Genomic DNA, 15,158 nt, shown 5'->3' with positions numbered 1-15,158 from the left:
ATTTTACATGTGGTAACTAAAAAAATACGCCAGTTGGTATTTTCTGTGACATATCTAAGGCATTTGAGTGTGTGAATCACAATACCCCCCCCCCTCCCCCTGATAAACTAAGGTTTTATGGAATTGATGGTATAGCCAACCAATGGATCAAGAGCAGGGGTTGTACCAGAATCAATCTTAGATCCACTACTATTTCTCATGTATGTAAAAGCCCTTCTGTCTAATTTACATTAAGCAGAATTAGATTTTTATTGATGGCATAAATATTGCAGTCAATCTAAACATAAATATACCACAAAAGAATTGGTGAATTATGTTCTTAAAAGTGTTATTGCGTGATTTTTCTGCAAGTGGTCTTATTCACAGTTTCAGAAACGTACATGTTCATTTCTCCACATTTAAAGGTACTTCACCAGTGAGAAATATGACACACACAGTGATTAAATAATAAATATGGTGAATTAAGTGTCCATATTGATAAGAATTTGATCTGGAAAAAATACATTGCGAAACTCCAAAACAACTTTAATTCAATAATGTTGTATGGAATAATGCCCTGGGGTAACTCATCTTTAAGAAAGAAAGTTTTCATTGCCCAAAATTATGTTGTAGGTCTAATATGTGGTAGTCATTCACAATCATCATTGAGATCTCTGTTTGGTGAGTTAAGCATTTTGACTACTGCTTCACGCTACACTTATTCCCTCATGAAGTTTGTTGCAATAACCCACTGCAGTTCAAAAGGAACAGTGATGAACATAGTTCAATACCAAAAGAAAAAATTATGTTCATTATTCCACTTCAACGTTGTCTTTAACCTAAGATAGGGTGCACAGTACTGCCACCAAAATTGAGTTGATATAAAATGTGTGACAAATAGAGTTAAATTTGAAAACAAATTAAAAAAGTTTCTCTGTGACAACTCCTATCCTGTAGAGGAATTTCTGTTTATGTTCATATAATAATTTATTGTGTTTAAATCACCTAATAACTACAATATTCACATGACTGGTTTTGACAATTTATGGTCATCTTCAGATTAATCCACCAACAGCTTCATTATGACCTATAAAAATTCAAGTTATGCAGCCTGAACACCTTGAAGTGTAATACTGCTGTTAGTGAATTAATCACATTTGAAGAGAACAATAAATTGCCAAACCCAGTACTATGAATATTGTAGTTATTAGGCAATCTTGACATAATGAATTATTATATAAACATTTGTAGGGGCACATACTTCCATTTGACAATACATCTTTTTTTCCTCGAAAAGATTGTGTGTGTATTATCTAAATAGTGATAGGTAGGAATTGTTAACTCACATGTTAAAAAAAAAAAAACCTTTTAAAATGGTGAGAATGTTGTCATATTTACATGTGAATGTATAATACAACTGTAAAATAATTTGTTCCATACCATTACAGTCATTCATAAAAATGGCTCACGGATGATAAAACTAAGTGGGCGAGATACTAAAAACAAGAAGGTTAGGGATAAACTCCCCAGTCTGTCTTTATTGCTCCTTTCACATTTGACAGTGATTTTTAGATGTGAAAACTGCCTAGGTGCACCATGTTTCAGAGTCCACCTTAAACTGTAAAAATCCTATAAGTGGCTGGGTGAGTTATTTTAAAGGCCGGGTTCGATAGGCCTCTACCTGGTAACACACTTTGTTGTTCACCCCAACTTACAGATGGAGGACAGCATTAGCTTTAAAGGCAAGTAAACACGGTAGATAAAAGGAATGAGAGTACCTGCTGGAGTTTATGACACACACAAAAGTTTGGAGAGGAGGGTCAATTTACATAAACTCTTTGTGAAAGTTAACAAATGAAGTTACGGTATTGTTAAAAGTGGCTCCTTTTAACATATCTCATACCTGTGCACCATCATTTTACAAGCTCACTACCTTGTCAGTTAAGTCACATTCAGACTCCACTCAGGCTTCATGAATTTCATTTATCAGATACTCCTAGGGGAAGAAGTCCACCATGTGTAGTGGCGTGTGGTGGATGAAGGTGTGTAATCGTGTTGTATGAGATTTCTGCATATAGATTACTTGTTCTCACCTTGATCCTCTCAAGTATTTTTTGTTCATAGAACTTCTTGTTTCAGTTTTTCATTTCATAAATTATTTCTGTCATCATTCAAAGGAAACAAACAGTATGGCACCTCATGTCCAAGAGGAGGTTCATACAAAGCAGTGAGGCGTATTAATGAGAAGGGGATACAGCGTTTTAAGAGTAAGCGAAAAGGGGTGTTATTGGTTGAGGTACATGCTGAAAGAGATGTTAATGTCGAATTAAATTTATTCCATAGTAAATTTGTATCAGTATTTGATAGTTGCTTTCCTAAAAAATTGTCCAAAAGATCTGTTAAAAAAAGTAAGCTGTGATTAAAGAAGGGAATTAAAATGTCGTGTAAGAGAAGAGGGAAATTTATGTAAAGGCCAGAGTAAGTCAAGATCACATATTACTTGCATATTACACAAAATACTGTAATATTTTAAGGAAAGTCGTTAAAATGTCCAGAAGTATGCATGCCTTGACAGGAATAAATAATGCAGACAGTAAGATTAAAATTGTATGGGACAATGTCAAAAGGGAGACAGGACAGCCAGTTAGTCGACAGGATTCCATGACAATTAAACTAAATGACAACGTTGTGAATCGTGATTCACAAGTTGCAAGTACTTTTAACAATCACTTTTCAAACATAGCAGCAAATGTAAGAGTAAGTGCTTCAGTTGAAGAATGAAGAGAATATATTAAAAATGTCATTCGACAAAAAGTTAAGCAACTGGAAGTAGCACCAACATCCTCCACTGAAATTAATGCGGTTATAAAAATTCTGAAAAACAATAGGTCTTGTAGGATTGATGGAATTTCAAACAGTATTCTGAAAACTTATCCCCACTTAATAAGTACTGTCTTTAGTGGTATATGCAATGCACCACTGGCACAGGGAATTTTGCGAGGCAGGTTAAAATATGCAATTATTAAACCACTTCATAAGAAAGGTGGCAAGACAGACTTAAAAAAATGTCATCCAGTTTCCTTGCTGACTTCTTTTTCCAAAATATTTGAAAAAGTAGTCACACACTTAAATGGAAACAATTTAATTAACATACCACAGTTTGGATTCCAGAAATGCTACTCAACTGAGAATGCTATTTATAATTACTCATCAAATAGTTCAAGACTTAAATTATAATATATTGTCAGTATTTTTAGTGATCTCTCCAAGACCTTCGATTGTATAGATCTCGGTACTCTCTTCAAAAAGCTCAAATTTAATGGAATTGATGGCTTTACATGTAGCTGGTTTGAGTTGTACTTGACAATCAGAATGTGAAATGTCATGATGAATAATTCAGACAGTGTCGAAAAGGTTGGAAATTATAGTGATTTGGGGGGGGGGGGGGGGGAGTCCCACGAGGTTCAATTTTGGGTCCACTTCTATTCCTTATATGTTTAAATGATCTTCCTCTTAACGTTCAATGTGCATGATTGCTACTTTTACAGATGAGACCATTGTTATAATAATTCCCTTTAGGGAGAAAACAGCAGAAGAGTTAGTAAATGATATTTTCCAAAGGATTATTAAGTGGTTCTCTGAAACTGGACTCTTGCTAAATTTTGAAAAAAAACCACACTATATTCAATTTTATACAACAAATATAGTCATACCAACAATTGATGTAATGCATGAGCAGGAGTCAGTGAATAGAGTAGAATGCTCCAAATTTTTGAGTGTACGTACTGATGAAAACTTGAACTGGAAGAAGGATGTTACTGAGCTTCTTAATCAAAGTCTAGCCACCTTTGCTCTTCGTATAATTGCTGATCTTGGAGACAAATGTATCAACCTCCTGACATATTTTGCGTATTTTCAATCAGTAACACTATACGGAATAATTTTCTGGGGTAACCCTTCACTTAGAAAGAAAGTATTGATTGCACAAAAGTGAGAGTAAGAATAATATGTGGCATTCACCCACAGACATCATGTAGGTACCTGCTCAAGGAGATAGGCATTTTAAGTTTGTCGCCACAATATGTATGTTCTCTAATGACATTTATCATAAATAATCCATCACAATTTTGAGAACAATGATGCACATATATACAACGGTAGAGGGAATGATGACCTTTATTACCCATCTTTAAAGCTGTTAGTGCCTCAGAGAGGACTTCAATATGCAGCAGTATTTTTTTTTTTTTTTTTTTTTGATCATTTTCTCCATAATAGAAAATATCTGATGTAGCGAAACAAGTTTTAAATCTGATTTAAAATCATTTCTCCTGCACAATTCATACTATTCCATTTATGAATTTTTACTTATGTTAACATTAATCATGTACACATTCCTGTAAACTGACTCGTTCTGCAGCATTTTGATAAAAGAATGGTTCGCATGAGCTGTGGAACACGTAACTAACTAATTGACAGTATTTATTTGTCAATAATGGCTTTCCTTTCTTAACCTTTACTTTAATTGTGATTTCATTGTATTTCTTCTTTTATGTTTCTGGTGACCAGCAGTTAGTTAAAAAAATTACGTTGAAAATTATACTTGTCCTTTCTTTAATCTTTTGTAACCGTACTATATTTTGTATTAATTCTGGAATTAAATTTGTGGTATATATTTCTTTTTGTTGCATTGGTTTATGTAAATAAAGTAAAATTTTAAAAATTTGATGATAAAAAATTGGATATGAAGTGTGATAAAACTTTGCACAAATAAGACATAAAAACACAGGTCACTGTATACTTGTAATCAGGTTGTGATTCTTTTTGAGTAGTAATGGTTGTGCAGAGTAGCCCACAAATATTGTTGGTTGCTTAGAAATGGTTGCTCAGATTATTAACAACAGTACAATGGACATTTAATCACACAACCGAGTGTGTCTTAAGTTGAATTGTGTGGACTAATTACACTCCATCATGGTTTGTTCAATAAATAATGCCTGGGATGCCACTGGATCAAGTTAGTTGCCTGGTGTTGTTGTTTTGTTTTGCTGTGGCAGTCTCATGTTCTACACTAATCGAATAACAACACACTCAACTTTTGTGTAAATTAATGTTAGTTTTCATGATTTGTTACTGACTTTGTATTTTTCCTTTGTTTATGGAAACCATCATATTTATATAGAAAAGAAATAACTTAGACAACAAAGAAAAAAACTGTGTAATGATCCATATTTCTGTTTCTTTCAGCTTGTAAGACAGCTGCAAAGATGTTATTCACAGGCACGCTTACACTTGGATGCAAATCCTTTCTGGACAGCCAAAAACGTGCATGCTTTTGTCCATCTTCCAAGCGAAATGAATTCTGAAGTACTCTGTAAATGTGAAACTAAGCTGTGATATTCTTACTGAGATGCTGGAAGTGCATTACAATTGAAGGGGTGAAGTGGAATGTTCCTTGCCAATTATGTATTATTTTTATCGGAAAGTTTTGAATAAGAAACTGTGTAGCACCTTACTGTAAAGAAATAATGGCAACTTTTGATTTAATTTTAAAATACATCATGTACACTGCATGCTGTTCCAGCATTGGAATGAATCTTTGTAGTCATTCTTTCAGTATTCTTACTGATAATAAAAATCATATTTTATGACTATAACATTGCTTTTTTGTCTTATCACTCTTAGCTTTTGTACATAGTTGTCTTTGCTCTTCCCAGCTACACTCCAGCTTCCTGTTTTTCTTTACCCCCTCTCCTCCACTTTCCATCATCACCATCATCATTCCCCCCCCCCCCCCCCCCCACTCTCTCTCTCTCTCTCTCTCTCTCTCTCTCTCTCTCTCTCACACACACACACACACACACACACACACACACACACACACAGAGCGAGAGAGAGAGAGAGAGAGAGAGAGAGAGAGAGAGAGAGAGAGTGAGTGAGTGTAAAAGGGGGGGGGGGGGCTAGAAACGACAAAGTGTTCAACATATTTACACTGGAAAACAAATTAGTTCCAGTTTTGGCCACCAGGTAAAAATCTGGTGCCGTATACTGGATGATCGTGTGACATCCATGTTGTCATTTGATGAGCCATAATGTGAGTAAACAGTACAGCTGCCAAGAAGAGAGACCGTGCGCCGTTAGTGAAAATGTATTATGTGAACGGCAACAGTTACTGTACTGCGAGGAGAGAGTATCACTGACTGAAAGGTCTGAGGAGAGGCCCAATGTAATTAAATGGTTTAAAAAAGATGGTAATGAAATTCGAAAATGCTGGTGAGCTTGGGACGGCACCTGCAAGAGGAAGGTGTCCTATCCCAGTGGAAGTTATTAATGAGGTTGCTGTTGTAAACAATTGTGCAGCACGTGCTGAGGGTTGTTCAGTACTCGTGCAGTGCCACAAGAATTTTCCATCCCATGGTCAGTGGTTTGGAAAGTTTTATGGTCTAATTTACTCTGGTACCCATACAGGATCCAGGTGGGGTAGCAACTGAAACCTCATGATCCACAGCAAGTATTTGCTCTTCGGTTTCTGGAATGGATAGAAGTTAATGAAATGTGACTGGGCAATATTCTGTGGAGCGATGAGGCACATTTTACACGACAGGATGCAGTGAATAGACAGAACTGCTGACTTTAGGGTACTGTAAAACCACATATTGTCCACAAAGAGCCATTGCACTCATCGTACGTGACTGTGATGTAGATTCACAAACACAACTATTCTTGGCCCTTTCCTCTTTGAAGAGAATACACCCAGGGGGTGTGTCAGGTATACCATGACATCTGCATGTTATTGGTACCTCCTTGTACAGTATGTAATTTCTGCTTTGGAAGAGCACAACTATGTGGAAACCACTGTTTTTGTGCAAGATGGGGCTACAGCTCATGTCGCTTGCCCAGTGAAAGATCTTCTTAATGCAATCATCCGCGATCGTTTTATCTCCAGAGGTTTTCCAGATGCATGGCCTGTAAGATCACCTGATCTGAATCCATCTGACTTGTGGCTTTGGGGATTTCTAAAAACAACAAAAAAAAAAAAAAAAAAAACATGTTTACTGGGGACACATTCGGTCTCTACCTGATCTTAACTGCCAGTATACAGGAACACGTTGCTCAGATTCCTCTGGAACTGCTGCGAGTAACTTGATCATGTCGTTCTATGGAAGCATTATCTAGTCATTGTTTCCAGTGCTCATACTGAACAAACTGTGTAAGTGGTGGTTAACAATAAAATCAATATAGTGTTTTCTCACTTGTTTGACCTTTTCTGCCTATTCCTAATCCATAACATATGGAAACATTTCTGTACGTCTTTCATTCATTCACAACGCCAGGTTTACATCTGGTGGCCAAAACTGTATCTAATTTTGTATAGCATAAATAGGTTCTACATTAACTTTTTAGCATATCTACCAATTTTCGCTGCCATACAATAATTACAGCCCACACTGGACCTCTTTGAGTAGCTACACCTTAATTATAATCATCTAGTACTGCACCCTTTCATTGTTAAGAGAAAACACACTTCTACTGCCAGAAGAGTAAGTGCAGTAACTATGTCTTCAAACACCTCAGGTGTAGCCTCATAATTTCATTAACACACATGTGATTAATTTTTAATATATACATGAATGTCTGAATTGCCTTTGGATGTGATTAATTTTTAATATATACATGAATGTCTGAATTGCCTTTGGATTCAGTGCCCCTTTTTAATTCTTTGTTTACAAAAATACTAGGACAACAGAAAACATTTATAAAAGTAATGTGTTGGACAGACTGTTATGTGAGAAAGGCATGTTTAGCTGCTTGTGTGGTGTTCACGTGATAAGAATGTGACATGCAGGTGGAGACACAGTGCTAAAGAGATGCCAGCAGAGTATTCGGAAGGTGGGGGTGGACACAGATAAACAGAAGAAAGAGGTATATTGCATGGTGGAGAGGCAACATTAAATGGGGTGTGCCACAGTCAGGAGTGTATACGAAGTATTGACAAAAACTAACAATTTTAATAATTATGTTCGGGGTGCAAGGAAGGTGTGAGCATCATCAGTGAATAATGGGGAGAGCCCATTACTCAAACTGAGCATAGACCAATTGAGACACCAGTGTGCGATACATTAAGACAACTATGGTGCTGTTCCGTGGAAGATTTAACTTCAAGATAGCTAAATGGACATCTTCTCAGGAAGAACTTGACAAAGCCATTGAGAACTTTACCCCTACAACTGAAAATTACGAGGCATTTGTAAAAATATTACATTGTAGCTATTTGCATCATTCCCCAACTATTACAAAGAATCTCGAGACCATAAGTATGCAGACAGTAATTTATACCACATTTCTCACATAGATCAAATGAACTCTTCGCCAAATATGAGAAACTATATCAGAAAGACCTTTTCAACAAAGAAACCTTAATTGCTGTATGGTACTGATGGAAATGCCAAGTCAAGTGAGGCAAAATACACTGAAGTGCCAAAGAAACATATAGGCATGTGTATTAAATTACAGAGATATGTAAACAGGCAGAATACGGCGCTGTGGTCTGCAACGCCTATATAAGACAGTAAGTGTTGGGTGCACTTGTTGCATTGGTTACTGCTGCTACAATGGGAGGTTATCAAGATTTAAGTGAGTTTGAACGTAGTGTTATAGTCAGTGCACAAGATATGGAACATACCATCTCTGAGGTAGCAATGAAGTGAGGATTTTCCCATACGATCATTTCATGAGTATACCACGAATATCAGGAATCTGGTAAAACATCAAATCTCTGACATCACTGCCGCTGGAAAAAGATCCTGCAAGAATGGACCGACAACGACTGAAGAGAATCATTCAAGGTGACAGAAGTGCAACGCTTCCACAAATTGCTGTAGTTTTCAATGCTGGGCCATCAACAAGTGTCAGTGTGCAAGCCATTCAACGAAACATTATTGATATGGGCTTTTGGAGCCAAATGCCCACTCGTGTACCCTTGATGACTGCACGCTCCCCAAAGCTTTATGCCTCAGCGAGGCCCGTCAACACTGACATTGGACTGTTGATGACTGGAAACATGTTGTCTGGTTGGGTGAATCTCGTTTCAAATTGTATTGAGCAGATGGACATGTACGAATATGGAGACAACCTCATGACTCCATGGGCCATGCAAGGGCCTCTTTTTATCCCTGAATCAGTAACACATCTTATACAAACCAATATGCTGACATCCAGTTTCAGATGCTCCTTCACGGCCGGCCCTGGCCAACAGGAAGTTGTGCTCTTCCACATTGCCTCTGAGACTCTCTTCACCTTAAATAATATTCCACTCGTGGTATCCACCATTGTGGAAGAACCCAAATGGGTAAAGTTGGGGTGGCTAAATCAGCTTCCTACGATGTTGTAGCCAATATAAAAATGCTATTTTGGTTTGAAACATTGAGGACGGGGACTTACTACACACGACGAAGAATGAGTCCCTCCAGGTGGTGATCCACACCGCCTCTGCATTTGTGTCCACAGCCTGGTTCATGCCAGTCATTGGGGTGTCAGCCAGATGAAGAACTTCATTTACTGTCTTTCTTATTGACTGGACATCAAGGTGCTTATTTGCTCATGTCTCATCTATGCCTTCCCAACAAGCATAGGCTACAAATTTTTTTTTATTCTGGTCTGAGCCAGCTTCGCCTTTATTAGTCTTTGCCAAAATTTTCATTCGGTTGAAATTTCTGACCCACTGTCCATTTAAAGTTGAGCTCCATTGACTGTGCAATAAACACATGGTGAACTCAGTTCTCTCTATGTTGTTTTTGACAACCTATTACCTTTGCGTTTGATCCTTGACAAAGCCAAATAACATAAATAATAGAAAAATGAAGAAGCCAGACTAGATGAATTGCTGAAATGAAAAACTGTTGCCAGGAAAAAGCCAATAAGAGATTAAGTACTTCGTCTAAACTAATCTACACTGAAGAGCCAAAGAAATCACCTAGGGTCCCAGAAAGTATGCAGAAGTGCTGTAACACAATGTGGCGTGGACTCAACTAATGTCTCAATTACTGCTGGAAGGAATTGACACCATGAATCCTGCAGGGCTGTCCGTAAATCCGTAAGAGTATGAGGGGATGGAGATCTCTTCTGAACAGCATGTTGCAAGGCATCCCATATATGCTTAACAATGTTCGAGTTTGGGGAGTTTGGTGGCCAGTTGAAGTGTTTAAACTCAGAATAATGTTCCTGCTGCCACCCTGTAGCAATTCTGGACGTGTGGGGTGTCTCATTGTCCTGCTGGAATTGTCCAAGTCCATTGGAAAGCACAATGAACATGAATGGATGCAGGTGATCAGACAGGATGCTTACGTACATGTCACCTGTCGGAATAGTATCTAGATGTATCGGGGGTCCCATATCACTCCAACTGCACGTGCCCCACACCATTACAGAGCCTCCACCATCTCAAACTGTTTCCTGCTGATATGCAGGCTCCATGGATTCATAAAGTTATCTCCATACCCGTACACATCCATCCACTCAATACAATTTGAAATGAGACTTGTCTGACAAGGCCACATGTTACCTGTCATCAACAGTCCAATGTCAGTGTTGATGTGCACAGGAAAGGCGTAAAGCTTTGTGTCGTGCAGTTGTCAAAGTTCATGGGTGGGCCTTTGGCTCCAAAAACCCATATCAATTGTTTTGTTGAATGATTTGCAAGCTGACATTTGTTGATGGTCCAGCATTGAAATGAACAGCAATTTGTGGAAGGATTCCACATCTGTCACATTGAACGATTCTCTTCAGTCATCATTGGTCCTGTTCTTGCAGGATCTTTTTCCGTCTGCTGTGATTCGGAGATTTGATGTTATTCCTCATATTCACGATACACTTGTGAAATGATCGTATGGGAAAATTTCCACTTTATCACTACTTTGGAGATGCTGTGTGCCATCGCTCGTGCCGACTATAACACCATGTTCAGTCTCACTTAAATCTTGATAACCTGCCATTGTAGCAGCAGTAACCAATCTAACAACTGTGTCAGTCACTTTCTGTCTTACATAGGTGTTGCCAACTGCAGTGCCATATTCTGCCTGTTTACATCTCTCTGTCTTTGAATATGCATGCTTATACCAGTTTCTTTGGTGCTTCAGTGTAAGTCATGAGTGGAGTGATTTGTGAAATGCAGAAAAAATCTGAAAAATGTTGTACTGGAACACAGTAGAGGAGGAAGTTACAGTAAAATGTACTGGAATCTTAGGTACAGATCACAGAAGAAAAGTACTGTATGACAGCATCATAAACAATGGTTTGATCTTGGTGTTTACAGGTAAATTTATAAAGCACACAGCACAGATAAAAAATTAAACTCTTTGTTTTAAATGTGTTCCTACAGCAATTTGTGTTTGTATTCAACTAACACAGTCAAGAGTAAAAATGTACATAACCAATGATAAGGAACAAATAACTCCTGAGATTAAAAGTATCCTCTGCTAGAAAAACAGGTATACATAATTGAGAGAACAAGCCAGAGTCAGAATGTTGAAATTCCATTTGCACCAGTATCGCAAAATCCTGTTTGTTATCAAAAATTGTCACAAAATAAAGCACTGCAAGAATGAGGTAAACACATTTGGAACATTGTTAAACAAGAAACAAACATAAAATGTGATGGAAATGAGACAGCCCCCAGAAAATAGCTCTGGCAGAAATGGTAACACTTGGAAATAACCAAACAATATATTCAATGTTTGTTTTCACACAGGGGTAGCAAACAGTGCACCTACTAATGACCAACCAAATACAGATGCATTAGATTTACTTGTGCAAACACTTCATGCATAACCAACAGACATAGTTTAAAATATGAAATAGCTAAGAAGATCGTAAAATTCATTAGCGTACTAAAAAGTAGTAATTCTGCTGGCTGTGGTGTTATTTCTAGATGAATATTAAAATCTTATGGTGTACATACATTTGGAGTAAAGGAGACCACTTGCTGAATAGTAGAAGTGTTGAGTTGTCAACAGGCACGCAAAAGAGAATGAAAACTTATTAGCTTTCAGATGAATTGTCAGGGTGCAGTTCGATAACAAGACAGAATCGACATGTAGATAAACTAATCAAGATGTCCAGTTCAGTATGTTATGCCCTTAGCAGCATCTCTCATGAAATTGACTGAAGGACAAGAGTGTTGTCTTCTTTTGCTTATATTCACTCCTGTCATCATGCGGAATTATCTTCTGGTGCTGTGCACTTTAAGTAAATAAAGTATTTATTTGAAGGTAGTGAACACTAAGAATATTGTGTAAAGTAGATAACATTACAATAAACAGAAAACTTTTTAATGATCTCAGAATTCTTGCACCCACTACCCAGTAGATTTATTTCTTAATGATTTTTGTTGCTGATAATAAAAATCAGTTTCAGCTGCATTTACTATATGAGACACAGAATAATTTTCTTATAGACTTTGCTAAGTAGTGATGATACAACTGTAATGTATCTGAGAACAGTTAACTGAATATATAAAGCAGCTTAAATAGACTTGTGGAAAGAAGAAATATTGTTGGTCAATATGCAAAAATTGAGAAGTATTCCAGCTTCCTGCCTTGAGCACTGAATACCTTGCAGAGGAGTAGTATCCACTAGCAAGAAAAGAAGCTCGGTTATTGATCTTACTACCTGGTTGGAATAGTCATTAATTTTATGAAATAGGCAGCCACAGAGAAAACATTGTGCAACTAGATGAAGTAAACCCAAAATAAACCCCCAAGCTCACTAGCTCTTCTTTCTACAAACTATTTGAATACATATACTCAAGGATCAGTCAGTTCTGTTAGCTTTATATAAAGTAAATGTTTATTGTAAAGCTGCATGACAATTAGTTACATACTCGAAACAGAAGTAAGTCTTTTATGGTGTATTGAACAATTTTCTTTGAAAAATTTAAACATAATCAAGTGAATTTTAAGCCATTTATGGAACAGTCTACGGGTGCACTGTCAGTTCATAGTGGTCAACAGGCACAATCTTTTGGTAATCAAACATGCAGCCATCGTCAGGTGTGCTGATGAATTGACATACTGGAGGTGCAGGGCTGACTTACATCAACCTCCCTCGTGTGAGCTGTTCTGTATGCATTTGCACCTGGGGACAAGTCAATGGCCAAGGATGAAATCTTATTGACATCTGTGGCCAGCAACACCTGGGAGGGCACTCTGGCTGTATTAGCATCAGTGTAATTACTCCGTCCAGCCTGGCCACCAGAACATTATTGTTTTCTTAATTAGATCCAGTGCTGAGTTTCAAGCCTTGCTGAGATTATAGGTGCAGTCCTGGTTGACAAGATTGTCCCTGGTTCATATTTCAATGGTCTTTCTGATGATGTTGTCCCAGTATTTGGAGGTTTGTGCTAAAATCCTGCTACATTTGTATTCCATCACATGAGTTTCAGACAAACAATGCTGTGCGACCAACTGCTTGTTGGGATATATTAGTTGGCTATACTGTTGGTGTTCTCGGCATCAATCTTTGATGGTGTGCCCTGTTTGTCCAAATTATGTTATGTTACACTGTCACAGAATTTGATATCCCTGGGCCTTCTGTAAATTGAGATCATCTCTGGCATTCCCCAGTAATGCTTCTGTTTTGTTGAATGTGAGCAAAAGACAGTTGATGTTTCCTGATAGCACACTGGTGTATGGAAAAAAGGCAATGGCTGCTTTTTTTCAGAACATATTCCTGCGGTGTTCCAGTTCCCAGGGAAGATGCTCCGCATCTGAGATGGTGTGCACCCTTTGTGCTAGAGGAATGGGATGCTAAAAGCTCTAGTAAACAGGGTGTGATGAAGCAAGTTGGAATAATTTTAATTCCGCTCTTGTGTTGTTATCTGTTGTTGTTGTGGTCTTCAGTCCTGAGACTGGTTTGATGCAGCTCTCCAAGCTACTCTACCCTGTGCAAGCTTTTTCATCTCCCAGTACCTACTGCAACCTACATCCTTCTGAATCTGTTTAGTGTATTCATATCTTGGTCTCCCTCTACGATTTTTACCCTCCACGCTGCCCTCCAATACTAAATTGGTGATCCCTTGATGCCTCAGAACATGTCCTACCAACCGATCCCTTCTTCTGGTCAAGTTGTGCCACAAACTTCTCTTCTCCCCAATCCTATTCAATACTTCCTCATTAGTTATGTGATCTACCCATCTAATCTTCAGCATTCTTCTGTAGCACCACATTTCGAAAGCTTCTATTCTCTTCTTGTCCAAACTATTTATCGTCCATGTTTCACTTCCATACATGGCTACACTCCATACGAATACTTTCAGAAATGACTTCCTGACACTTAAATCAATACTGGATGTTAACAAATTTCTCTTCTTCAGAAACGCTTTCCTTGCCATTGCCAGCCTACATTTTATATCCTCTCTACTTCGACCATCATCAGTTATTTTGCTCCCCAAATAGCAAAACTCCTTTACTACTTTAAGTGCCTCATTTCCTAATCTAATTCCCTCAGCATCACCCGACTTAATTAGACTACATTCCATTATCCTTGTTTTGCTTTTGTTGATGTTCATCTTATATCCTCCTTTCAGGACACTGTCCATTCCATTCAACTGCTCTTCCAAGTCCTTTGCTGTCTCTGACAGAATTACAATGTCATCGGCGAACCTCAAAGTTTTTATTTCTTCTCCATGAATTTTAATACCTACTCCGAATTTTTCTTTTGTTTCTTTTACTGCTTGCTCAATATACAGATTGAACAACATCGGGGAGAGGCTACAACCCTGTCTTACTCCCTTCCCAACCACTGCTTCACTTTCATGTCCCTCGACTCTTATAACTGCCATCTGGTTTCTGTACAAATTCTAAATAGCCTTTCGCTCCCTGTATTTTACCCCAGCCACCTTTAGAATTTGAAAGAGAGTATTCCAGTCAACATTGTCAAAAGCTTTCTCTAAGTCTACAAATGCTAGAAATGTAGGTTTGCCTTTCCTTAATCTTTCTTCTAAGACAAGTTGTAAGGTCAGTATTGCCTCACGTGTTCCAGTGTTTCTACGGAATCCAAACTGATCTTCCCCGAGGTTGGCTTCTACTAGTTTTTCCATTCGTCTGTAAAGAATTCGTGTTAGTATTTTGCAGCTGTGACTTATTAAGCTGATAGTTCGGTAATTTTCACATCTGTCAACACCTGCT

The 15,158-nt window shown here is 37.8% G+C and overlaps 1 protein-coding gene across 1 annotated transcript in view; it reads left to right on the top strand.

The window, feature by feature from the left end:
• The window catches only part of LOC124595094 (group XIIA secretory phospholipase A2), a 28,605-nt gene extending 22,972 nt beyond the window's left edge, over nt 1-5,633 (top strand). The window contains exon 4 of the mRNA XM_047133685.1: nt 5,224-5,633. Coding sequence (XP_046989641.1) covers nt 5,224-5,342 — 119 coding nt within the window. The 3' untranslated portion in view covers nt 5,343-5,633. The remainder of the gene's footprint in view (nt 1-5,223) is intronic.
• The last annotated feature ends 9,525 nt before the right edge of the window (nt 5,634-15,158 follow it).

Source organism: Schistocerca americana, chromosome 2, assembly GCF_021461395.2.
Source record: "Schistocerca americana isolate TAMUIC-IGC-003095 chromosome 2, iqSchAmer2.1, whole genome shotgun sequence".
Lineage (NCBI taxonomy): Eukaryota > Metazoa > Arthropoda > Insecta > Orthoptera > Acrididae > Schistocerca > Schistocerca americana.
This window is presented reverse-complemented; position numbering and strand designations above follow the sequence as displayed.